This window comes from Enoplosus armatus, chromosome 2 (genome assembly GCF_043641665.1).
Source record: "Enoplosus armatus isolate fEnoArm2 chromosome 2, fEnoArm2.hap1, whole genome shotgun sequence".
NCBI lineage: Eukaryota > Metazoa > Chordata > Actinopteri > Centrarchiformes > Enoplosidae > Enoplosus > Enoplosus armatus.
This window is the reverse complement of record NC_092181.1, coordinates 15,147,752-15,168,197: the sequence shown is the minus strand read 5'-3', so window position 1 is coordinate 15,168,197 and position 20,446 is coordinate 15,147,752. Positions and strand designations below refer to the sequence as shown.

General features: G+C 42.5%; 2 protein-coding genes across 2 annotated transcripts; one reads left to right on the top strand and one right to left on the bottom strand.

Annotated features, from left to right (window-relative positions):
• Positions 1-1,465: 1,465 nt before the first annotated feature.
• On the top strand, positions 1,466-7,631 carry adamtsl7 (ADAMTS-like 7). The gene is made up of 12 exons (XM_070912401.1): positions 1,466-1,600; positions 2,198-2,327; positions 2,417-2,592; positions 2,741-2,849; positions 4,024-4,212; positions 4,470-4,599; positions 5,126-5,348; positions 5,451-5,624; positions 5,753-5,926; positions 6,005-6,184; positions 6,417-6,561; positions 7,477-7,631. The coding sequence occupies exons 1-12, from the start codon at positions 1,466-1,468 to the stop codon at positions 7,629-7,631; spliced, it is 1,920 nt and encodes a 639-aa protein (XP_070768502.1).
• Positions 7,632-8,687: 1,056 nt separating this feature from the next.
• ptpn9b (protein tyrosine phosphatase non-receptor type 9b) lies at positions 8,688-19,898 on the bottom strand. The gene is made up of 13 exons (XM_070915161.1): positions 19,860-19,898; positions 17,389-17,532; positions 16,368-16,457; positions 15,900-16,024; positions 15,639-15,744; positions 15,402-15,512; positions 14,390-15,300; positions 14,093-14,189; positions 13,204-13,273; positions 12,977-13,055; positions 12,665-12,815; positions 12,191-12,398; positions 8,688-11,422 (listed from the first exon to the last, which is right to left on the bottom strand). The coding sequence occupies exons 1-13, from the start codon at positions 19,890-19,892 to the stop codon at positions 11,199-11,201; spliced, it is 2,349 nt and encodes a 782-aa protein (XP_070771262.1). The 5' UTR covers positions 19,893-19,898; the 3' UTR covers positions 8,688-11,198.
• Between the last annotated feature and the right edge of the window lie 548 nt (positions 19,899-20,446).

Below are 20,446 nucleotides of genomic sequence, written 5' to 3'. Positions count from 1 at the left end.
TCACACAGAGAGACAGACGCAGACAGAGGCATGAAGACAGAGGAAACGATACACTGACGTCACCTCTTTCCTCACTGCTTCCAGCGTCCTTATGAGGCTTCACAGTCTGCTTGTCTTCCTCACTCATGCTGCTTTCATGGCGACCCGATTGATTCACTGTGTATTACGGACGTTGCATCAGAACATGCTTTATCCACACACATGTGACTCGTATATCTTTGTGCACACGTGCACCTACACAAGCACACACACACAATCACAAAGAAACTGAGGTTCTTAGAGAAGTTGTGAAATTCTCAGCCCTGGCAATTTCACACCCATGTTGTGAACAGCTGCGGTGGCAATCTGAGAAGAATCTGAAATGTTGTGGCTTCTTCTACTCCATACAAGCACAAAACAGGTAGGAAAAAACACACTCTCTCTCTGCTCCGCCCCTCTAAATAACTCCACACTACGACATTTAGTTACAGATGCCATTTAAAGTAGTCTCTGATATTTAGAAACTTTTCACTCCCCAATATAAAACAGTGGAAAAACAGCCAGGCAAGCTACCCTACATTGTGTGTTTAGAGGGCTAAAACAGTCCTCTGCCCAGAAATGAAACAGTGAGCCAGGGGAATATATTGCACCCATATGTGTTTGAACTTCTCCAACTCATTTACGTCCATGCAAATATTACCATAACCTCTCCTGATGAAGACTTTGGGAGTGTGTCAGTGTGGGGGTTTGACTCCTGGCCAGGGGATTTACAGTAACACGGTATGATGGTCAACTGAGTCACTAGAAAACTGGCATCCTTTGGGTGCGAATCATTGATGAAGAGATACTGAATCACTATAGAACACAACAGCATTTTACATGTGTCGAGTTCAGTGCAGACAGTGACAAGAGAGAGAAAGTGATAAGCTGTGAACAGATTTAACATATTTTTTCTATTATCTCCAATCCAGCCCATTCTTTCTGTGGTATTTTTAATTTAGATTTTTCATCCTTCATTTTTTCCATCATCAGAGAAATGAAAAAAAAAAAACCAACATAACAAGGAATAACCCAGAACAAGAAAAGCCTCATAAAGTGAAAACAAGAAGTGGGTGGAGAAGTCCAAGCAAGATCAAGAGTGATGTGTGTCCAAAGCCTCACAATATTGCATGACGACTCACAGGGAGAGATATTGTTTTTGGGTAAGCTTTAGGATACACTACAGGAGCCTGTCCTCGTGCCACAAGCACACATCATGAGCTGTCACAACATTCACACTGAGGTGCAAAACGGGTGTGACCTCAACTTGAAACAAGAAAAATGTGCCTACACTTTCTCTCAGTATTTCTCCACACATCCCTCCCAAACTTTGTCTTTTTTTCCCCCTCCCACCCCTAAAGCCAACCCCACCTCACAAACACACACTCCCCCCATTAGTGTGTGTATGTGTGTGTGTGAGTGAGTGTCCTCCTCCCTCAGTCTCTCCATGGCTGGATTGTGGCAGCAGCTCAGCTCCCTGCGGCAGGGTCGAGCTCTGGCTCTCCTCCACCTCATCTGTCTTCTCTACTTACCCTCAGGTGCTCTTCCCTGGGATACCAAAACCAGCCCACCCCCTCTGGAGGTAAGACACCCACATGCTCATGAGAAAAAAAGTATAAATGTCATTCATATATAGCTACACGCATGTTTCAAGTTGTAATTGTTGTCGTTTATGCAAGCTTTTTAAGAGTGATTTATTTGCATAAAAGACTGAGTTGCTGAGTTACGAGACCACTGGTTTGTTTTAGATTATCTCTGTCTTTGTCACTCTACATGACATGAAAAGAACAGAAGAGGTAAACTCTAAACTTAAAATAATAGAGAGATCTGCACAGAGAGTGGGAGTGGAGAGGAAGACCAGAAAGGTTCCCCAACTCAAACCAACTGTTGGACTGGACTGGAGTGAGCTGTGGGATTTCCAGCAAGAGAGAGAGGGAGAGAGTTGGAGAGCAGGATGAACAAGTACAAACAAGGAGAAAAAAAGGGCAGCAATGTGATCCAGCGGAATTTATGATTATATTGCTGAAACACACGTCTGCAATGGTGAAACTATGGTGCAGAGAGCTTGGGGAGAGTGTCAGTAGATGCACACGCGTGGGCACATGCAGTGTTTGTACCTGTGGCTTTGTGTGCATAAAAGTGTGTGAATGTGTGTGTGTGTGTGTGTGTGTTTTGACAGGGGTTTCAGGTGGTGAAGGGGAATTTCTCTCGGATTTTCCTCCGCGTTGGCTACCATAAGATTGCAGAGATTCCTGCAGGAGCACGCAACATCAGCATACGGGAGACGATAAAGAGCCGAAGCTACCTTGGTACACACACACACACACACACATATCCAACAGCAGAAATACTTTCAGAATGACAAAGAGTGATAGATGAACATGGGGTTTTCCCCCAGCTCTGCAGACCAAAAGTGGCGTCTCCATCATCAATGGCAACTGGGTGATTGACAGGCCGGGGATCTTCACTGCTGTGGGAACACAGCTGACGTACCAGCGGCCCAATGAAATCCGCTCTCGCAATGGAGAGTCCATCACTGCACCTGGGCCGCTGACTGAGGACCTGCATGTTTATGTGAGATACAAACTGGCACGCACAATGGGAGCAGCATCCTTCCCATGTCTCTTATTCAAATGCTGTCTGCAAACAATACTGCTTGTTCTACAAGACGACATGTCATCAAACACCATGAACCCCTCAGCTCTCTCTCTCTTTCCCACAGTTGATCTACCAACAACCAGGTCCCAGCGTATACTACGAATACAGTGTGCCTTCACAAAACACACACCCCACTCCTGAGCCAGATGCACCTTCTGATGTTCTGCCCCTGGGTGAGTGCACACACTAGTGTGCATACACAAACAAACTGTATTAGAGTGACCCTAAATGGCCACAATGCCATTTTCTCATACCAAATATTTTGGTTTGCCCTCAGGGAGCATAACACATAACAGATGCCTCTGTTTGTGTCTGCACGTACAGTGCAGTGTGTGTGTGCGTGTTCAGTTCAGATTTCACTGCAAGGTCATGGTAACACCAATATGTATCATTTTCAGCAAAACTGTCCTTTTGAAAATTTAATTAGTATTTCGATAACATTTGATACAGGAAGGCAGCCAAACTTAGTTCTGGCAAAGAGCTCTTTACCGCACACTGAGACAATAATCACATGGGCCAGATTTCATTTCACTACCTAATATTTAACCTTCATTAAAGAGATTAAAGAAATAACTTGATTTGTGTCTGTTGATGCTGACAGATTATTTTTTAATTACCAGAGATCTCAAAAAACAACAAATATTCCTAAATGACCTGCACATCCCCACAGGTGTTTATAATTGTTGCAACTGATGGGACCCAGGTTGAAGGTGGATGGAACTATGCTGGGAATTACAAGAGGTCACCAGACTCCATGGCCATGTCCGAAATCATTCCCTACAGTATTAACTGTATAGAGCACTATATTTATCAATGTGTAATTTTGTCTGAGTTTATGAATTTTGAGTAGTTTATTCACTATGTAGTGCCCTTAAAAATTCCTATAGTGGTCCATGACATGCACACTACTTTTTGATAACAATTAACAATGCGATGCATCACATTTGATATGTGTGAAATGACTGCCATGCCCCAAATAATGATGATTTCTAAGTGACCAAAATCTATATTCACTGTTCACTATAGAGTAAACTATTAACTAGAGTCTATTATAGGGAGACCTTAATATTAAAGGTGTAATTTGTCCCACCCAAACAGGTGAAACAAAGTAAATAAGAGAGTGACGGAGGTGTCAATCAAACACAGTCTGTACACATGCAGACACACAGATCTGAGAAGGTCTAATGAGCCAAAAATGTGTGTACCATAGATGTGCAGGGCCTTGAACATTATTATATTTTAGGCTTCTTTAGCTATCCATCATTTCAAAATGTCTTCACTGCCTTTCCTCCTTTATTTGCCTGTCAAATTTGGGCTCCACTCCACAAATTTCCACTTTTCTTGTAGTTCAGACAGTAGGCCCATCCCACTCAGGTAAGGAGGTCCACCAAGGCGACATCACCAACAACGACGTCATCAAAGAGAAACCCCACCCTAACCAGGTCCCCTCTGACCCCAGCGTGAACTCTGACCCTCAGCCCACCTACAGCTGGACAAACAGTGGGAGCACAGAGTGCAGCACGACCTGTGGCACTGGTGAGAAAACACATACAATTCAAAGAAAAGGTGACTGCACATTGAATTCATGCTTTCCAAATTGTTATGTAGCACATTTGTTTACATAGCACTTTTTTAATTTGTGCTAAATAAGGATTTGGGGCATAAATGTAGTGTGCCGGCACCCATAATGTGTCAGAATGTGTATGTATACAGTCATATTTTTTGCAGACAAACACACATTCAGTTGCTTAGTCTTTTTTCTGTGTGTGTGTGTGTGTCTGCGCACTTGCCAGGCAGGCGTCAGGTGCTCTGGGAGTGTGTTGAGAGAGATTCCCAGGCGACTGTTCCTGCTGACCTCTGTGACCCTGCCCTCGAACCAACAAACCGGGAAGAGGACTGCAACACCCAGTCCTGTCCTGCGTAGTGAGCAACATTCACACACACACCTGATGTCCCATATATTCGTCATGACACATACACAGAATGAGACACGCATACGCATACATTGTATTAGTTCCACATGGTGCTGTGACTCTCAGACTCTCAGAGTGAAGCCTTCATCACTCACACACACACGGTCCAGCCATAAGTCAGTCACAGTCAATCTCACTGAGTCACTTTGGTGTGGCTTTTGGTTTCATTTTCTTTGGTTTGAAACTTCTGTTGTAATAGAACGAGGAGAAACGTCTGAACTTGAGCAGCACAAATTGGCTTATTTTTCTTGTTTCTTTTATGATCTCCTTTTGGGGAAACTGCAGGCTTTATAAAGCCCCTTGTAGACCAGGGTCAACTGACCGCACACAATAACTGTGGTCAAAATGAAGACATAGAGCTGCGACAAACTCTGTTTGAGAAAGGTCATCATAATAACCACATCTTTTGTGATGGGACTGCAAGCTGCTCTTTATTTCCCCTAAGCCCTTCTTTGTCCTCTGTGATTGGCTAATAGCTGGGACGTGGGGGAGTGGTCAGACTGCAGCAGGAAGTGTGGACCCGGCACTCAGCACCGCCAGGTCATCTGCCGCCAGGTCACTCATGTTCATGCCAATGGGACGGAGACTTCGGTTACCGTGGCACCAGAGATGTGTGGGTCATCCGATAGGCCGGTGACCAAGTCTTCATGTCAGCTGAAGATTTGCAGCCAGTGGGAGTTACGGTCTGAGTGGAGTCCGGTGAGAACACACACACACAAACACCAATGCAACCATCATTGCAAAAAGAAAATATACCTCACTGTTCCCCTCCACCCCTCTCTCACACCTCCTGTCCCCCAGTGTTCAGTGCCGTGTGGGGTTGGCCAGCGCAGCAGGGAGGTGGTGTGTGTGAGCAACCAGGGTGATGTGGAGGAGGACAAGGAGTGCAACATGAACCTAAAGCCTGACACACTACAAAACTGTGACATGGGAGCCTGTGCACGCAGCTGGTTCACCTCCCTCTGGAGCCAACGGGTAACACAGAAGTGTGTGTTTGTGTGTGTGGAGGACAATGTGACCCAACAGGGGGAAGAGGTGAAAACATGTTAAAATTTTGAAGTGGTACTGATTAAAAGTGTATGCATGTGTGTGATATTCCTCAGTGCTCTGCAGAGTGCGGTCAAGGCAATCGAACCCGGTCGACAGTGTGCCTGATAGATCATGTGACTGATCTCCCATTGGACAGCTGCAAAGGAGAACGCCCACCAGAAGTGACGTCGTGTGACTCAGGCCCCTGTCAGGACCGCCTGGAGTGGTACACCGGACCCTGGGGTCAGGTAATTTACATGCACACATACACACATTGAAGACACCATCCATTTGAAGTTTCACCTTACGTGTGTGTGTGTTTAAAGTGTTCTGCAGAGTGCGGGAGTGGCACACAGACCCGGAGTGTGGCTTGTATTTTCAACAACAACGGTAGCATGGAGGTTGCGGACCAGTTAAAATGTTCCAGTCTCTCTCTGCCAATCACAGCTCAGCCCTGCACACTGAAGCCATGTGGCGTCCAGTGGTATGTCACAGAGTGGAGTGCGGTAAGTCTCCCAAAGTCTGTCCTTCTACCATGCAACTATTAACCCCATCATATAGCCAACTGATGCATAAAAGATGACTTGGTTTTGGCATTGGTATTTTGGAGGAAGTTCAAAAGTATGGGATGAGTTGTGACAACAAAGTGGTGTCCCCATTCAGTCCTCAGATCACATTATAAATACTCTCTGTGTAACTCTTCATCTCTGCCTCTGCTCTCTCTTTCTGTCACCTCAGTGTTCACGCTCCTGCAACGGAGGCTACCGTGTACGTGAGGTGCGTTGTCTTGCCGACAACATTGCCCCAAGCGACCACTGTGACCCCAGTTCGACCCCAGAGAGCCGAGAAGAATGCAACAAACAACCGTGTTTAGCTGAGATAAGTAAGTTGTGCTACAGCAGAGCCATTGCACGCTGTGTGTCCACTACAGGTGCAGTTGGGTCAGAGAGGACCTGGTTGGAGAGAGATTTCTCTGTGATGCTGTCATTGTTGATGATGTTACCATGATGAAGATGTTCATCTGGGGCCTACTGTCTCAACCAGGAAGAATTAAGTTGATTGTAAGACAATAGGGATGAAAAATTACATTTTCTTATGAATGTATGAAGGAAACTCCCTGCCAAAATTAAGCATAGATTTGCAAAAACCAATATCAAAATGATCAATGAGTGACTTATCAATGCGTAAAAAGACATGAGCGAGAACATTTGGTTTATGTGATCAAAATGCTTCTGATGTCCCGTGGCTAATCAGTGTTCTGGGGTATCAATGACTTGTGAACATGAAGTATGGGTCGTAAACACAATCAAACAGGGCAGTAGTACCAACGCACAGACACATGTGACCTAATTATTGTTTTTAAATAATCAGTCTTGTAGCATGTTCTGCATTGTTGTGGTTAATGGATGCACCACTATAAAAGCCTGATGGAGGGTGAGGGTATAGTACAAATACAAATCAAAATGGATCCTCAGTTCATTTCAACTGGAAAATGCAGCACTGAAGCTTCAGACCACATCTTGAGTCACTACAACCAATATCTAGCTTTTATTATGACATGTGAATTTGTGTCCGATTGATTTGGACTTTGATTTTGACTTGAGATCAGTATGAATTTGGCGACTCGGACTCTGTATTGAACATTGAAGACTTAGGAATTGCCTCTTGAATTAACACTGACACTTCCACCAAGACATGACGTGACCAGCCTACTATCGTCTCTAAGCAGAAGAGTGTAGTGAGTAGCACTGAATGAAAGAATGAAATTTGCTTTGCTTCTCCCATTGTTTCTCTTCAGATCCATCATGCAGCGACCAGTATCATAACTGTATGGTGGTGGTTCAAGCCCGACTCTGCATTTACCCTTACTACAGAAGTGTCTGCTGCGCCTCCTGCTCCCGTGCCCAGAAAACATACCCCCACGTATTTCAAAACAACCACATTCGCAGGTGATGCTGCCTCCCCTGGAAGGTTAAATTCTAAAACAGCACTGTGAAAATGACACCTAGCTCTGTTTGGAGAGCGCGTCAGTTATGTGGGAAGGTAGAGCATGGCTTAATATTCAGTCACTCAGCCTGCAACAGATTAACTGAACACACACACACACACACACACAAGAAAAGGATGAAGATTGAAACTTCTCTTCATCTTAATCTCACAACAGCACACACACACAAACACATACTTTTGTAATAATTTCACTATGTGTAGGTTTAGAGAGTGTTTTCATTCTCAGCGTAAAGTTAAACTGAACTGCTCCCATTTGGTGGTGCACATGTATATTTATTCTTAATAAAGGGTGTGTAACTTCTGGTACTCAGCTGTTGTTTGTTGCATTATTACAGATGTCACAGACAATATTTAACTGTTTGATGTTTACATATTGTTTGATGTCTCAAACCCCCCACTGTAGGGTATTAAGATTTCAAAATGTTGAAATGAAAGCGAATTAAATCACTAACTACAGCCTGAGTCATAAATGTTTGTGTCTAGAAGACCTGAGAAGCAAAATACCATTTTAACACTGACCTTAAATAGCACAGAGGTGACTATGACTTTGTAATTTTCTGTAACTTGACTCAGTTTGCTTCCCATTGCAAACCTAATAGACTAATAACTGCTGCAGTTATATACAGCCAGCCTCAGTTTGCATCATTATACATTTGCTTTTATCAAAGTATTTTTTTTGCTCCTTCCCTCTAAGATGTAGTGGAGTGGAGGTATGACGTGGCATCAAATGAAAATACTCAAGTGAAGTACAAGTACATCAAATTTGTACTGTAAAGTGCAGCACAGACCATAGTCTATCCAGAAAGGAAAATGAAGATTTGCTTGGTCCAAATTTTCAAAAATGCTCAAATAGTTGACGAGGCCCCTGAAAGTTAGTCAACTGTATGTGAAAATAATTTGCCACAGAACTGAAAACATGGTGTACATGTTCATGCTGCACATTTAATGTATGCACCGCTCAAACTAAGTCAAGAAGAGATCACATTTGCTTTGTACTCATTCAAGATAGTAATACCATTGCTTTAATGGGACAGCCGGGCTGACAGCATGTAAAAGGCCGTAATTCAATCACGAGAACTTAAAAGCACAGAAAGAAACATCAGATTAACACCAATGACAAATGCACGTTGCATTCTCAGTTTCTCATACAACAAATTAAAAAGTAGCATGGGGACCAAGACTCTTTTTCATACATACTCTCCCATTTTGTGGCTATACATAATCTTTAGTAATGTTCCCGAGGTGCTCCGTCTCTGTCTTTCTGTGTCCGTGGATGCAAGGCTGCACTGGTAGGTCCATGCTAGTAGGCTGTTGAGGATGTGTGATAGGAAAAAAATCTTTAGGGTGAGCCTGGGCCTTTGGCATTGAGGGATGCAGGGTCCACATTCACCAACAATATCCGTGTCTGTCTTGACTAAATTGCTCGGACACCATTACCCCAAAAACATTCAAGGCTCGCTTTCCATGCTGATAAACCTCAACCCATTCTAAATTATACTGTTTTTTCTCTCATAGACACCAAGCTGGGGTTTTGTGAACAGAAATGGCAGCCACTTGTGTTTTTTTTTTTTTCTTTTGATAGCTTTGATTTTTGTTTTGTCCTTGGCATTGGGTTCCAACTGTAAGACATTAATGTACTTGTTGTTACTGAAGAGTTTAACAATAAGCTCTCTAAAAACATAATCGTTAGCTTCGCCCCAACCCCCCTTATTGTCCTACAATTGAACAATCACCATTTATACAAGTCAGTTCTGAAAATACAATGGCAAGTGACATTTTCCACCAAAATTTCATTGTGAACAACAAAAAATATATGTCACTCCCCATCTGATTTGTTCAGCTTATCAAATGCAATAACTGGTTTGTTTTCTTTGTAGCATCGTACCAACATTCACTGATATTGTAGAAGTTTTACAAAGACATAAATATAGTAGGATACAATACAGTAAAAAATACAAAATAAAGTTGATATAGTTTTTTTCTTAAATGATAATTTACCAGAGGCAAACCCAGACACGGATCTTTGACACTAGGCAAAAAACACTAGAATTACCCCCTGAGGTCAAATGATAAAAGAATAGCCATGTCTCCAACCAGAGCTTAGTCCCAGGTAACTCACTACTCTCATGTTATTCATAAGTAGTGTACTATGTACAGGACTATAGGCAAAATGTGGGTGTCCTGTGTGACACAGTCAACGTGTACTATTCAAGTGCACTAGTTTGGGTGTTATTACTACACTAGCGAGACATTAAGCTAAGGAAAACTTGAAGGCACAATTATCGGAGGCAGGGTATGCCTCGAGAATCAAACACAACAGTTGTGGTATATCAAGGGAGTAAGATTCAAAAAGGGAAAGAACAAAAGGGGAAATAAAAGGTTACAGTTTCAGGTATGGTTTAGGTCTGAGAACGACGAGGCAGTGAATCAAGTTAAGGCCAAATTACTCAAGATCGTCCAATCAGAACGCTCCAACAGTAAAGATGATGTTAGACCTGACAAATCACACAGATTTTCAATACGATATCAGTTTTAATACCACAACCCTTTTCTATATTTTGTCATAGCCTGGCTCGCTACATAGATATTTCTTCTCAAGGTTAAGTCAATTATATTAAAACAAGGCATTTTTTTTGCTCTTCTTTCCGAGGTTGTTATTATTATGCACAATAATGTATAAATGTATGTTACAAGAATATACATGGGCTTCAGTCTATAATATCTCAGTAAGGAGTACATCCAAGCATTCAGGGTGAGGACTTTGGCTTTGAAAAGTTAGTCTACATATGCACAAATATGAAACACACGTAGAAAATGCACCATAGAAAAAAAAGGGCATGGAAAATGAAGATAAAACGGAAATGGACTAAATGGCTCACACACTGATCTATAGTCCCTTATGACCATTTGCTCACGCAGAACCATTTCCTCTCAAAAAAAAAACAAAAACAAAACAAAACAAAAAATGTTTTCAAGTTTCACCTTTTCGTACCCCTCACATTTAGTCTGTGATCAGACTTGTTCAGGGTTGAAAAGGAACAAGAAATACAAAAGAGGAACAAAGACTGGGGGTTTGGAGGGCTTCAAGGGGTAAAGTTCAAGTTTGTCATTCCTCATGTGCAAGTCAATATAAAAATGCTACAACTCGTACAACTCTCTTGTCAACAAGACAGGTTCAGGTTCAGTCCCCTGTAGTTTGCTAAATAAAAAAGGGGCTCGGAAATTGGCAGGACAGCTTGCTCAATCATTGACCCAACGCACAGTCTCCACTCCCTGTATTTTTTTTTTTCCTCTAGCTCTTCACCTCCTCTGTCTATCCATTCATGTGAAGGAAGAGCAACTGTGGGAGTCTGCATCATTACATCAAGAGCCAAAACAAGATCTCCATCCTTTGTCTCTTCTCTCTTACACCAGAAGAGTCATCTCCCTCCTCTTCCTCACTCTTTCGTTCCTATGACTTCGGCTTAGTATCCCACTCGTTTTTGTTTTCTTTATCCTTCCATGTGTCTCTCACTCGCTGTCAGTCTCTAGGTCTGAGTCAGACCACTGCACTGGGCTCAGTTTCCCATTGCGTTGGGCATACTCTATGACTGCCGTGTAGCAGAAGTAGTACTGGTCCCAGGTCTGGATGCTGAAAGCCCTCTGTGTACGCATCCGCCGCACCGTCTGACGGACATCTATTGTGCCGATATCCTCCAGCCGGGACAGGCAGATGTCCAGTGTACAGAACGTGCCTGGTCGGGAAGCAGGGAGGAAAGCACAGATTGAGAAGTTACACAAGAAAAAGTTACTCAATTAAGCACACATACTTAGTAGGTCACAAAAAAGACTTGACAATACAGATTAAAAAAACTGAGGAAAATCTAAAACACTAGTACTGGGTAGACACTTTATTCTATCCTTTTTAAGAATACATTTAAGAAAATATGTTGAAGCCACTTTGAATATTGTTAAAATACTCTTAAGGCGGGGTATCAAACCTTGATAATTTTTTGGTACTGACCGAATGTGTCCATAGGACAGAGTATCAAAAACTGTCAAGTCCTGAAAGCTGGCATCAAATACTTGCTCAGATTCACTCTTCTTTACGTATTCTTTAATTAGAGAGGTTCGGATTAAAAATCATTATTTCATCAATTTTAGACTGGATCATATTTAGGCTAAGTTCTTGTTCGTCTTGTGTTTAGACATCATTTAACAAAACAACTGTTTTGTTTCGTTAACTGAAAAAAAAAAAAAAGGGTTTTGTAGCAAAATGTTGGCATAAAAAGTTGTATCAGCACCAAAACTCACCAGTTTTCAAATTTCAAATGATACCCAGCATTACTAAAGTTACACATCTTGCCCAATCGTTTGGTTTTGCAGTAACAACATTGTGTGCCAAGACAAAGCCACATACCTCAAAGGAACAAAAAGCATAAACAAAAATGTTTATCTAATAAAGGGGCTACTAAATGCATTGTGACAGTACTTTTGAACCCCATGATGCTAAATGTGTTTACCTGTGCGGCCGATGCCGGCACTGCAGTGCACGACAACAGGGGGGCCCCCTGGAGGCCCCGTCCAACTAGAGCCCAGGCTCTGAACTGCAGCCTCCCTCCTCTGAAGTACATGCTCACGGAAGTCCAACATAGCCGAAGCACTTTTGGGCACCCCGAAATCTGGCCAGCTGACATAGAGGTAGTGGCACACCTCCCGTCTCTCTCCAGACTAAGGAAAGGTCACACAGGTTCATAGAAGAATAGAGCAAGATTCGACTCTTTCCTTTCAACTGGCATGTATGAGCATGTGGGCCAATATCCATGCCAAGTATTATTGTCAGATTATATGAAATGGTGATATCTTAAAAACTGAAGAGATTCCACTGACAAAAGCAATCCCAAAATCCAGAGTCATCAATGCCATATCAAGTCATCTTTTATTAGAATTTTAAATACCTCTACAGCCATCAAAGATATGCAGTCGGTTTGACTTACCTGTGTGTTGTAAAGTTCAAGATGGGAGAGTTTGAAGTCTTGAAACACCTGGATGTGCGTGTTCCTGACCAAGAAATATCCGTGCTGCTCGGTCCTGCCCTCCTCAAGAGGCCAGTACTGACCACACTTGACGCGCCCACGCTCCACCACCCTGAGACACACACAGAGTTTCACGTCTTTTTAATCTCACCATCAGCACATCAAGGATATGTTATTACCTGGGACGACCACTTCTGTACACAAACACCCTGTGTGCATCTCTAACACACAACTGACTTTTAAAAAAAAAATCAGAGGTAAAAGGAGTCTCACCTGGTGGTCATGACAATGATAAGTACCATCTGTTCCCACACCATGCGCCAGAAGTCACCAAACGTCTTTGGCAAAGGACCTGAGAGACATGAAAGTCTGTCATGTCATGGTAACACCAAACTGTGCCCTACTGAGGTTGGACTAAGTAGGGTTGGAGCAGAAAAAGTGTATACTGCATGAAGGGCTGTGTAAAGATAATAAGGAGTAAGACTGTAATTGCTGCTCACCCTGAGTTGCGATGTAGGCGTTGCCCCTCTTGTACCCATCCATGAAACTAGCATTAATGTAATCCGATGTCTGCAAAACACACAGCAGAAGAAGGATGAGACGCACTGCTATGTGTTAGGATCTACTGCCTCCTGTAGGAGGACACTGAACATTACTATTAAAAGAGCGGGTTCCACAAATCACATTTTTTGGCCAGTAAATGGTTAAAAATGTAGACTGGAGTCACATAAAAATGTTAATATAAACAATACATTATGAATCCACAGCAGATTCAGTCAATCCTCAGTTTCTTCAGTTCACTTTAGTTGCCAATACCTACATTTGTTCTGAAGCCATTATTTTGTCTGAATGACTTTTTACAACCTGGTTTTATGTTCATAGTTTTGGCCATTGTTAACACATAACATTGTACTCATTTTACAAAAATAAGAGACAGGTTGCCAAAAAACAGGCCTCTCCTTTTAACCACATAAAACCCTCTGTATATGATACTGTCAAGCATTCCACTTTCTAATCACACATATCAGATACAGCAGATAAGAACAGGTGAAGATGTTGACACACAAATGTCGTGAAATCTAATGTAACTGCTAATGCAACATCAAATTTCCACATTTATGTCTACAGCCAGTCTCAGTGCCCTCCACTAATTGCTCAACTAAATGCATGCAATATATAACAAGAATATTAAGAAGTAAACAATACATACTTCTTATGAGAAGATGGAACAGATGCCTAATCCGAATATGACTGATGTTGGCAGCAAAGTAACAATTTAGCAGCAAACTAAACTAAAATCATCTTTCATCCATAAAAGTAATAACTTTTAGAGAACATCTGTAAATGAAATAAACCCAGAGAAGAACTGTTTGATGAATTAATTATCACCTCATCTTCGTCATCACAGAGCTGGCAGAGTCGCACTCGTGACTGATCCAGGCAGAGAACATCGCTGTACCTGTTCTTTATCTGATTGGACAGTTTTCTGTAAAGGCAGAATTGAATACAATGTGAGGTAACACGACAGATTTGAATAGCGGGCTGATGTAATATCGGACATTCATTTCAGGAGTCATTTTCCTTCACCTTGGTACAGAGAGACTGAAAATAAAAGGAAGTGACCAGCAGAGAGTCCGAAGCACACAGAAAAAGCCCAATGCATTAAAAATATTTTTTAGCTCTTACTTGGAGTAGTCAAAGGTGCCTGCAGGTGGCTCCTTGCGGATCTCCTCGTACTCCTGATAGATCCCCTTCTTCTTCCTCCTCTTCACATGCTCCACCAGCTCATGCACCGTCATGCCTCCCTGCTCTGGCATGTGAACAGACACTTCCATGCAGCGGTCCTCATCATCGGGACCCCATGATGAAGACAGGGGTGGGGACTGGGAAGAAGGCTGGTGGGGGGGGCGAGGCAAAGATTTCTGAGGCAACGGAGGCACCCCTTCCTCACCATCCTCCTCGTCCTCCTCCTTTACATCCTCATTCTGAGACCTATGGGTGGCGTCTGTTGCCTCACCGTCCACCGCATCACCATCACCATCACCTTTCTGGGAAAGCGGTGTGTCAGGGGGCGTGTCTGACTGGGGAGGAGCTTGACGGCCACGACTGTTCATGTTAGCATTGGGGCTCGAGCCACTGACAGCCATGTTGGCCCCGCTCACTGCTGAGCCGTTCCAGTGTTGGTGGTTCCCCTGCGGCCTGTTTGCAGCAGACTGTGGGCTCTGCTGGTACTGTCCTGGGGCTCGAGTCCTGCCCTCCACCACACCACAGTGGTTGTGTGGGTTAGCATTGCTATCATCGTAGCAGTTAGAGTTAGCCATGGCTAGCTCAGAGCCTATCTGTGTGTTTATATGGGTGTGGGACAGTGTAGCGCCTGCGCTTGTGTTGCCGCACTCTAAGCTGTAGGAGCGCAGCAGGCTTCCCACACAGTCGTGTGCGTCATGTTCTTGTGTGTCACCCTCAACAGTGTTTGTGTGAACGTTAACACAGGACTGGATCCAAGCCACATGGCTATACTGGGATGTCCCACCCAGGTGTTCAGGGAGGGAGGAGACAGGGATGTGACTGGCCAACTCATGAGCTTTCACTGTGCACACCTGGTGAATGGAGAAGAAAGAAAACACATTTCAAATGATGAATGAGAACTAAACATCTTACACACTACGGAATAACTCCAAATGAAGACAGACATACATACCCTTTCTCTCAGCTTCTCGCGCACAAATAGGCGGAGAACCGCAAAAGGTGCTCGAAACCAAAGAGGTGAGGACACAATGAAGACACATTTTAGACGAGCTGGAAATGCCCCCTAGGAAATACAAACATCAGACAGACATAAGGATGAAAGGGTTTTTAATTTCAGAGAGACCATTTTGACACCAAAATTTGAAGGCAAGCAGATCAGAGACCAGCAGAGGATGTTCTTTATATTCACCTTAAGCAAATTGAGGATCTTGACACAGAGCTCATAGTCAAAATTGCCATAGCAGGAGTTGGTCATGTCGTAGATGAATATGAGCCCGTCTCTTTGAGTTTGTACACTGGGGAGGAATGGACAAGACTTTAAAACTAAAAGCAGAGGAGAGTGGTCAAAAGAAGCCATAAGAAATACATATAATTTTATAAAACATACCTGAGAGACTTTCAGGTAAAGTGCAAAATGAATGTATGTATGTATAAAGAATTAGGGCATCACCTTTCTATGGCTTTGTCCAGCTGATAGATGATGGCCTGCAGCACAGCTTTGTGGGTAGTGACATCTGGCCGATGGAGACGAGCAGTGAAGAGTGCTAGAGCAGCACCCTTTGCATCACGGCCAGGCTGGTAGGAACATTAACAGGTCATCATACACATCAATGCAAATTCACTGTACTTGCATTCTATGTGATTCGTGAGAAAGGGCAGCTATAAATTGTGATTATGAACATACACATTGAGACCATCCATCCATACGAGTCAAGTACATAAACTGAGTCAAAAACAAAAAAACAAACAAAAAACACAAGCATACATGTGCAGACTGACATGCACATACACAAACACACAGAACTCTTCTTTAATGACCAGCATGTGCACAATTTTCTGTGTACCCTGGGGTGTTATTGTGAAATGATAAGCAGCAGTTACTTTGTGAAATGTAGCTGATAATTGCTTCAACACTCACCAGGACTGTAAATTTTCCACTCAGCAGCTCAGAGCGTAGGGGCTCCTCGTCAGGGTTGATATTGATGATGCCCTCTTTGATTCTTGTGTTCTAATTTTGATGGTGGAGACAGGAGAGAAGAGGTGAAGTCATTAGCATGCAAACAAACAGCATCAAAAAAAAACATTATTAACTTGAATTTAGTTGTTGTCTAGTGTTAGTCTGTCATTCAAATGGGAGCAGGCTCCAATCCTGTGGATATAATGTCAGTGGCACACAACATTTTTGTTTTGTTGCAGATTGTGCCTTTAAAGTTCATGTTATTTTGACCCAGAATATACATATGATGCAGCTTCAAAAACCTCAGCACCTGTCTTGACACAGTATTAACAGAAATATAAAACAATTAGCTTCACAAAGGTAGGTTTGTTGCTGGGATTTTGTGTTGGTTTTCATTAGATTTTATGGGTGTTCACAATATTGTGTACACCTCCTGTATGGGTGTACAAAGAAACCTCAGAGGACAGACCTACAGCATGTCGTTACTCCGTTCTGAATAACAGGTAGGGCATGGTTATGACTTGCAAGCACATCATTCATATATCAACATACCATTAGGGTTTGTCAGTTAGACATCAAATTTTTAATTATATGAAGATTTTTTTGTATTAAACATTGAGTAATGTAGTATATCACTAATGTAATATCTTACTAACTGTTAACTAAACAGTAGTTTTTTCCATAGAAAACAGGCTGTGACTTAGAAGTTAGTCCAACTGACCCTTGGAGGGCCTAAACAAGCAACTGCATCAAATTATCTCATTCCTTTAATTTACAAACAGGCAAAGTTTGTGATTATTTGTACAAATGTATCAAGTTTATACTGTATACGCCACCAAATAAGCCTGAAGAAATTATTCGCAATTCAAATCACAATTGCAATATTCAGAAAAGGTCAGGTCAGAAAATTTGCAATTGAATATCTTTCCCAGATATTTGAGCCCTAATTAAGCCTTGTTGCTCAATCAAAGCGCCGCTGTACCTTGTATGCTTGGAAGAGGTCGATGGCTCTGGAGACGTCAAACTTGCGGGCCATAAGAAACTTTACAGCTGTAGGTTGAGAGACGAGCCCAGCACTGTGAGGCTGCTCCCTGCTACGCACCTCACTCAGGAACTCCTCCACAGCCTGGACAAACATGAGAGAGGAGGTGGAGGACAAAAGGTGAGGTGAGATTAAAGTAGAATACAATATTTGTGCAATAACCAGAGGAGGAGAAACTGGTAAAAAATACATCAAACGCTTGGAATTTAGGGAGTAGAGCAACAGGAAAGAGAGATAGGGATGACAACTGACATGAACAAGCAAAACGCATGAGTCTGTCAGCCCCTTCGGCTTTGTAGTTCTTTCCCTGACAAAGTTACAATAATGTGTGATACAGATGGCAGCAGCAGGCTGTGCCCCTGGAAGATGCCGGGGATGAGAGCACTCATATGCTAGGAGACAACAGTCAGCTTGTTGTCACCCAAGTGAGCTGCATCTGTCCTCCAAATATGTAACCAGCACAAGGAGAGTCTATGAATGGGTACAACAGATTAACTCATCAGCTATATACTAAACTTGAATCTACCCTCTCATAGGACAAGAATGCAGATGTATTTTGTCTCATGATCAATTTTGTGATTAGATGACGGGCTAAAATATACACACATTAAATATATATACGGCATTTGCTGTGTAACCTCTGCTCCTTTTCTACCTGATTGTGAAGGTTTTATTTCATAATAGATAGATAGATACTAGTAATTTATCAACCACAATGGGAAAAGTTGTTTTTTTTTGATGCCAGCAGAGATGGTTTTTGTTGATAACAATGTGGCACACCACTGCATTATAACACATTCAGAAACATAAATGTATGGACTCACATCACCAGCACAAAAATGAGCCTGTCCAGAAAATCTATACTTGGTTGTTTATTGAGTAACAACACTTAGACTTGAAAAGACTTGTGACTCTCAGACTGTGACATAGTCTGAACTCTGTGCCAAGAACGCACACATGTTAGAGAAACCGAACCAACACCTGGTCCTTGCATTTTAATCGAGGCAAGAGAAGCAAGGGATCAAATCAGACACACATACTTGAATCTAAAGATGTACAATTTAATGCCACTCTTTGAGTTGGCATTCAGTTACGGGCAGTATATTTTTTGTGCATAATTTGTATATAACCTTCCTTACAAATGTTGTTACTGCACCTCAAATGTTTCCCTAAATCAAAGTTGATGTTGCAAAAACATGTTTGTAAATGGCCAACAGTAATCTGGGATAATTTTTCGCATTTGGGGCACTATAATCAAGTCAGGGAGTATGCCACCAGCAGTGACTGAACACCAACCCCGGGATGGTTGCTAGCCTTGGTGGGGATAATCCAAGGCAAGGCAACAAGTCGTTGATTTCAGCATCGAGCTAAAACCGCAAACGTTTTGTAAAGAAAGTGTCCTCAGGGCAGCAAATCGATTGACGTAACTGGATGTGGGAAAGCGACGTTAGCCATCAAGAAACACATCGGCAAATCTGGGGAGCAGTATAAGCGGGTCCTGTAACTTAGCTTACCGATCAGTTAACTTTGTGAGTGCTTGATGAAAATATAACAAGTGAGCTAGCTATAAAATGAAGCCGTCATCTGGATTGCTACGTGACATTTGAGGTTTGCTATAAATGTCAGGCCCACCCCCTTTATTAGAAAGTGATGGCAACAACAATGCTAGGAACCGGAGGATCACTTCTGTGAATTCTCGACCGTAAATCTGATAGGCAGAAAACGGCTAGCTAGTTGGCTCATAGCAAACACTCGCGTTGTGCGATGGGAGTCGTGATCTTGGTCTGTCTTAACTGTGTCATTGTGCATAATGACAATCAACACTTAAAGCAATCAGTGTTTGTTCATTTTTAACCTTCACACTTGGTCCAACATGATTTTTAGCGTTAAGCAAGATAGCTGTCGAGGAAATTCCCTGCAAGTCAACAATAGCTATTAGCATTAGCCAGCGGCTAGGTTACATGTGGCAGCTGGATGGCTAACGATAGCGTTAAAGACACCAGAAGCCACATGTATGGGTCAAACCATAGGTAAAGAAGCATCGCTGGTTAACATTAGCGGTATGAACATATCAATGTGCTCCATTTAAAGCTGGGTTATCATGGCTACGAGTATTCGAGATACACAGCCGGTTAAGTGATCCCTACTACTACCACCACCACCACTACTACTACTAGCAAACGCCATCATGCTAACACACATGCTAACTGCTGTCAGTCACACCGGAGTCAGTAGACTCCGGAGGGTGCGAACGGGCCAGGGCTGTTTACTAGACCGCATCGTTCCCAGGGACAGTCACCGTGACAAAATATATGAAAAACATCGCCGGTTACAGAACAAACTGAACGTGATATGTGTACATACTGAACATGGTGCAGAAATGAGGAAAAAATCCACAAAGAGACCCTTACCAGCTGCTCCTGAGTTGTCAGGGCTTCCGCCATCTTGAAGCCTCCGCAACGTCGCAGCGGGCGCGCCCACCAGCCGCTCGCTCACGCCCTACACTCCGAGACGGAGACCCAGGCCCCGCCCATGTGCATTCACTACCACAGACAGTCCAGAAACTGTATTTATCAATGCAGATTACCACTGACAATTCATAAACTGTATTTGTCTATAAATGCTAACATTCACAGTTCAGAAACTGTATATATCAGAATATTTTCCCACTGACAGTAAAAAAAACTTAATGTATCACCACAGACAGTTCAAAATCTGTATTATGTAAATACTGACCGTTCAAAAACTGTATTTTTCCATATAATTTATTAGTTTTATTCATACATTTTAACACAGACCATTCATATACTCTTTAATGGGCAGTTTATATACTGCGGCCAATTTGTCCAATTATCAATTTAACAATTCTTTCAAATCAAGAAACATTTTATTCATCCAAACATTTAACCGAAGGACAGTCTTTTTAGTATCATTAATATTAGTGTTGGTAGTTGTTGTGCATGGGAATCTTTGTATTCGTTAATTGTTTCCGTCGAAC